We start from the raw sequence: 6,553 nt of genomic DNA, 5'->3' as shown, positions 1-6,553 counted from the left end.
TTTAGCTGGGCCTGAGCAGAGTTCCGACATTCTTTGATCCCTGGGGTTCATTGGGTGCAGCATCACTAATGGTGGATCTTATTTTTGGAATTAACAGCTTGTGAGACGTCAGATGGGCATTGGATGGGGCAGGTGTCTACTTGTGAAACTTTATTTTTAGCAATGTTGGCTGGTGCAGGGAAGTGCATATAATTAATTTGTTTTCATGGGTGTTTCAAACTATTTTTGGTAAGAGGGAGAGGGTTGCAGATATAAGGTAAGAGGGAGAGGGTTGCAGATATAAAAAAAGAGTTTCCTTCAGGATGGGAGTAAAATAGTGGCCGGTGCTTATTCGGCTGGTACGATTCTCTCGAGATTTAGCTGGGCCTGAGCGGAGTTTCGACATTCTTTGATCCCTGGGGTTCATTGGGTGCAGCATCACTAATGGTGGATCTTATTTTTGGAATTAACAGCTTGTGAGACGTCAGATGGGCATTGGATGGGGTAGGTGTCTACTTTTGAAACTTTATTTTTAGCAATGTTGGCTGGTGCAGGGACGTGCAGATAATTAATTTGTTTTCATGGGTGTTTCAAACCATTTTTGGTAAGAGGGAGAGGGTTGCAGATATAAAAAAAGAATTTTATGAAATTTTTTGGGAGAAGATTAGACTTTAAAATCATAGTTTTGGTGTTTCAAAAGGAGACTTTGGCATTGCAAGAAGATATAGTTTTGTATTAGGTATGGTTGTCAGTTTGCTGGGAAATATTAGATTTATTGGTAAATCCGAGTGAGTGAATTTTCAGGTCATTTATCTGATCATATGAGGAGATATGAAGTGATGTAGGGGAAAGGAGCTAGTAGTCGCCATAGCCTAAATTCACGTATCTTAAGCTCCTAAACGGATCATCTGATTTCGATGATTTTTTTTTGGTTCTTTCCGTATGCAACTGAACTACTAAAAGCTATTGTTTTGGCTTGTGGGTAGTAACGATGCACGCTGTGGAATTCGTTATGTGCACAAAGGTCAAAAAGTACACATTTCAAAGTTTGGTCCAATACATGATCACCTTTGCGCCAATAGTAGATAACTCAAAATAGCCAGTAGTAGTGGACAAATGCCCCAGTAGTAGTGAACAAAAGCCTTAGTAGTGGTGCACAAATGTCCCAGTAATGAGCTAATTATGGTCAAAAAAGCTAAAAAATGCATCACTATTGGTACATGTGATATTTATTGATGGACCTTCCATTACCATTTTTTTTGGCTCCTACTATGTCTACTAATGAGGGGTGAGGGTGACAAAAAGATGACGGTTATTGGTCCTATAACGGCTACTGGGTCCTTTCCCCTATGTCTTACTAGTTCAATAAAATGTCATCAAGATTTTTAGGTGTAAATGTGCTTTTGTTTAAATTCTATGTTTGACTGCCTTTCATTTAATACCTGATCCTTGCCTACATCACAAAACTTGATCTCTGGTGGACTCATTAAGAACCATTCAACTTCATCAGAACAAAAACCTATTGATATTTTCGGATATTTTGAAAAAATCTTTCATAAAAAATAAACATTAAAGTATGACTAGCAACTATAGGGAATACTTTACTTCATTCCATACATTTTAACAGTTAATTTAATAACAGAACTTGCTGATAAGTCTTGATGTATTGAGGTCATTTCTAGTTGTAACGAGGTTGGTGAAAAGTTTAGGACTTGTTTGCATTATGCATTTCACTTCGAAAAATTAAGCAAAACAAAGAGAAAAGAAAAACGGTGACATTCTGATATTCGTCTATGGAGGATAACTAAAATTACTGAAGCAAACAACATGGTTTTGGTTTCGGATTTGGTAGAGTTTCTTTGGTACGAACTCAAAGAAGGTTTTCCAAATTAGGAGAAAACTAAATTGATAGTTTAGGGTTGAATTCTTAGACTTGAGGCTGAAATGCTACCCAGAACCTCTTGTGTTCTACTGACCAAAGATATAATTACTACGAAATCAACCTGTCTAGATTATGGTAAAAAACCAATAAAATCATCTCTGCAAAGCTTGAAAAAAGGGTAACCCCAGAATACTCAGACCTCATATTACTGAATGGATCTGCATGAACTAATTTCAGATTTTACAAAGATCTCTTTGACATACATCCTGACAGATCTTTTACAATATCGGACAGATTTCTGCTTGATTAGTGATTAACTGAAAAGCCTCTTAATACATACTGGATGAACAAATAAAATTGATAGGCCAACGTATAATGCATGTATATTCCTCAACAAAAGCCGAAATATGTCTGAAGAAATCAAACAATCAAACAAAATAAAATATTGTTCAGAAGCAAAGCAGCATTGAAGGAAAAAAAGAAAGAGAATTGCAATAGTATTTACAAGTCTATGTGGGTAAATGTAGTTTTAACAAAACTAAAATCTGCCATCTCTATTCCTTGGGCTTAAGATGATGGGCCATGGATCACATAGCGTGATCCAAAACATTGATGTGAAAATCTCCACATCATTTTACCCAATAGCCTTCGAAGAAAACAGTAGTGTAGAGTTGTTAGGAGGCATATTGGTATGAAAAGTCTGAAAGACCTATCATGGCACTTAACACAAGGTAAAGGAGATAGAAGGAGGCAGAGAGAATAACAATAACCAGCACTGCAGAAACGGGACTCTTCAAGAGGTCATAGATGGGCTTCAATATGGTGTAGAGTGCACCTGTCCCCACTGTGAAGAAGTAGAGGCCGTATCTCCTCATGTTTTCCCAAAACTCCTCAACAAGGGGACCAGAGCCCTCTGGTCCAAATGCCCAGGCTGCCTCTGTTGATCCCACAATTATCCACGCCCCTAACCCTAGCAAAACCATTTCCACCCAAGGGGAAACCCTCTGCTTCTCCTTCTCCTTCTCCACAGATATGTCTCTGCATTTTCGAATAGCATGAGGTGCAAAGCAACATCTGGTAAATGGAGACAAGTGTGTGTCTTCTTGTACAGGAGCAACACAGCTACCGCTTTTCTTTGTAGGGATTTCAAAGCTGAGCAAACTCCTGCTTCTTATCGTGGGCCTCAACAGGGTCACTGAGAATGGCGCCAACGTGAAACTCATCATCATGTCTGTCAAATAACAATGGCTTACCCTCAATACATCCTCCCTCCTCCATATAAGTCCACCTGATAAAGTCCTCCTGCAATTTCGTCCACAGATTTTACAATTATCCCGTGCCCTACCCGACATTTTTACGAATGATTAAATCAAATATTTGTAATGGTTAAAATTACCATACCCATGTTCTCTCGATTTTTTATATATTTGTTTTTTTAATCGAGATTTACCTTTGGTTGGCATTATAGCACGGAGAGGTCATGTTTTATTAGAAATATAGCTTCTCAAATTAACTCTTAATGGTTTTTTTTCTATGTTTCACATTACATTCAGTAATCTATCATATAGAAGATTTAATTTTTAGTCATTTTATGGGATGTAAGATTATGTCATTTCAATTTTAAAGAATACAAAAAAATTGTTAAAATTAGAATTTAATATTTTGATTAAAAAAGTGAATAGAGAGTGGTTAGAACATTGCAAATCGAAGATTTAAGTTGGTCTCCAAAAAGTGAGGATGATGCAGAGATCAAAACCCACTCCACTAAATAGGATTTTAAGTATGATGCACAAACTCTAAGGATTCTCTTTAACGATTTGGATATAGAGGAAGAAGCTAGGAAAAAGGACAAGATCTCTAATCAAATGTTTGTAAGCAAAGTGAATGCGAAAATTTTAGATGAGATTCTAAGCATACAAATTTTAAACGATTTTCTCAATTCCAAGGTAGAAAAGTTGAAGGAGAATGTAATCATAGACAATTTCATTGGAATATAGCCTTAAATGGATCAAATCAAAACATGGATAAGACAAATTAATGGGACTTGATCTAGAGTTAAGTTTTTTCGCTTTAGGGTTTCTGCTAATTTCCTTTAATCATAATTTGATAGGGATAATGTACTCAAGGGGGGTTGTGGTTTATGGGCAACACAAGACTTTTACATGAGAGCCTAGTTGTCGTGTTTTGACCCACACCAAGAGTTGGCCATCAATGCTTTGCTCTAGATCCAACTTTATAAGTTGCCACAAAAACTATGGATGAAAGAAATCTTTCGCCTGATTGGCAACTTGTTTGGAGAGTATGTTCATTATTCCAATGCTACAAGGGGCAAACACAAATTGCTTCCTTTACAGAATATGTGTGAAAATATATTTTAGATAACCTATTAAACACTCAATCAAACTTTATTCCATCTTGAGTGAGTGGCTCAAGATTAAGACTACAGATGCCTCCCAACTAGATGTTTTAAGTGTTGGAGGATAGGCCATATTGCTAAAAAAAATTCAAAGGAGGGAAAGAAGGGAAAGAAGGGAAATAGATCCTTTGGGGATTGTTTTTCTAGGTGGAGTAGTCATCTTAGGTGAAGGATCTCAATATAAGGTTGAATATCTTAGATGATGGGTCAAAGGTTGATACACGGAAGAGGATGGCCAAATCTCCTTTAAAACCAGGTGAGTTAGATCAGGTGATTTCACTTAATTCAAAATCCCTTAAGGAGGTGGGAAATACTAGTCCTCAAATTGTGCCTCGAGCTTCACCTACTGATGTTACCATTGCTAAGTTGGCCACCATTCCTTGCAGGGGTGAGTGTAGCAAAGTATTCAAACAAGAGGATGAAGAAGATAAAGAAAACTTCTGGAGCAAATTAGTACTAGTCATAACAAATGGCTTGGGGGGAGAATCTTGTAGTTATGGATGTTAGGGGTTAATGAAACATGAAGGAAAATAAAAGTTAGTAAAGCTAAAATTAAGGCCTTAGAGGATTTGAAAAATGGAACATAGGGTTTGATGAAGAAATTTGTCAAAACAGGAGGCAAGCACCTAGAGTAAATTATGAAAATTGTTAGCTAAAATGTTTGGGGCCTTAATGGTTGAGAGAAACATCACTTACTTAAGTGGCTAATCATATCAGAATACATATATATCTCATTCATTTAAGTGACCAAGGTGGAAAGTAATATTTATTGTAAATGATTCCCACACACAATGAAATGGGGAAGGGTTAGTGGTGGATGCTAATGACATGGCAGGTTGCTTGCTATCCTTTGGAATAAACTCAAACTTTCAAATATGTGTGTGGATAAAGCTTGCTTCTTTCTTTCAGTTGATTTTAGAGACTTATAGGGAGATAGTCATATGATTATATCCAACATTCATAATCTAAAGGTTGAAAGAGGTAGAATAAGATTTTGGGAGTATATAAAAAACTTTAGATCTACCCTTCAAGAAGGGAATTGGGTGGTAGGGGGAGATTTTAATGCTATCATGAAGCCTAACAAAAATATGGGTCATAGGCTACTCTCCAATTCTAGCTCTCTTCAGTTTAGGAATTTAACTGATGGATATTACTCCTAAGACATGTTGGTTTACTTGGATAAATAAGGGAGTTGGTGATGAAAATATAATGTGTAGATTGGATAGATTTATTTTAAATTTAAAATGGTTATTGGCCCTTGTCAATTTTATTTTGAGGTTCTTTAGTACGGTGTATTTGACCATTGGCCTAAATCCTAGTAAATCAACTCAAGCAAAAAAACATCTAGAATAACTTTAAAATGGAGGATTGAAGGTACGAGAATCCTAGGTTCAAAGAGGCCTTGGAGGAATGGTGGAATGTTGAAGTAAGAGTCTATGAAAAAATAATTAAAACTAAAAAGAAGGCAAAAACTTGGAACATGAGAGAGAGTCGAGGGCCCTTTTTAGAACAAAATCAAGGTGGAAAATGAATTCAAAACAATTGAGATAGATATACCTTTGATGGGGCTCATATCTTATCTTAGGGTTTTGGGAAAGGAGACATTGGAAGAGCATGGAGAAATTCTCAAAAATGGAGGAAATCTTTTTGTAGAAGAGATCTAGAATTAATTGGTTAAGGGAATGTGATAGGAATACCAAATTCTTCCATCTGGCCACAAATATAAGAAGACAAATTAATAGAATAATAAATATTCACCTTCCCTCTAGAACATTTATGGAAGACATAGGGGTGCTTAGGAGTGAACATTTCAACTTTTAAAAAGAGTTGCTTGATACAAAGCCCACCTGAACTTGGAGGCTTAGGAGGAGATGTTCATAATGTCTCTAAGATTGTTAATGAATTTGAATGAGGAATTTCGTGTACCCTTCTTGATGAAAGAAATACATAAAGCTACTTCTTTTTTGGAGTTTAGGAATGCACATGATCCTAATGGGTTTCAAGTAGATTAGTACCTCAAATAATAGGTTATTATAGGAGAAGATGTGTGGAGGGTGATAGAAGAAAGAAGAAGTAGTTCCATTCTAAATCTTATAACTCTTCTTATTTGGGTCTCATCCCGAAGAATAAATCATGCAAATACTTTCATAAATTTAGGTCAATTGTGTTGGGCAATATGATTTATAAAATTATTACCAAAGCCATGGCCTTTAGACTTGATATGCCTAGAAAGCATAATCTCATAGTAGAGTGGTTTATTAAAAGGAAGGAAAATT

The 6,553-nt window shown here is 36.2% G+C and overlaps 1 protein-coding gene across 1 annotated transcript; it reads right to left on the bottom strand.

The window, feature by feature from the left end:
• Positions 1-2,304: 2,304 nt before the first annotated feature.
• On the bottom strand, positions 2,305-3,228 carry LOC131067534 (uncharacterized). The gene has a single exon (XM_058002575.2). The coding sequence runs from the start codon at positions 3,211-3,213 to the stop codon at positions 2,536-2,538; it is 678 nt and encodes a 225-aa protein (XP_057858558.2). The 5' UTR covers positions 3,214-3,228; the 3' UTR covers positions 2,305-2,535.
• Between the last annotated feature and the right edge of the window lie 3,325 nt (positions 3,229-6,553).

Source organism: Cryptomeria japonica, chromosome 10 (genome assembly GCF_030272615.1).
Source record: "Cryptomeria japonica chromosome 10, Sugi_1.0, whole genome shotgun sequence".
NCBI lineage: Eukaryota > Viridiplantae > Streptophyta > Pinopsida > Cupressales > Cupressaceae > Cryptomeria > Cryptomeria japonica.
The sequence above is the reverse complement of the archived record's forward strand: the minus strand, read 5'-3'. Positions and strand labels throughout refer to the sequence as shown.

Bases quoted from the DNA above. Each gene is read 5' to 3' on its own strand.
- LOC131067534 (XM_058002575.2), bottom strand. From the start codon at position 3,213: ATGTCGGGTAGGGCACGGGATAATTGTAAAATCTGTGGACGAAATTGC.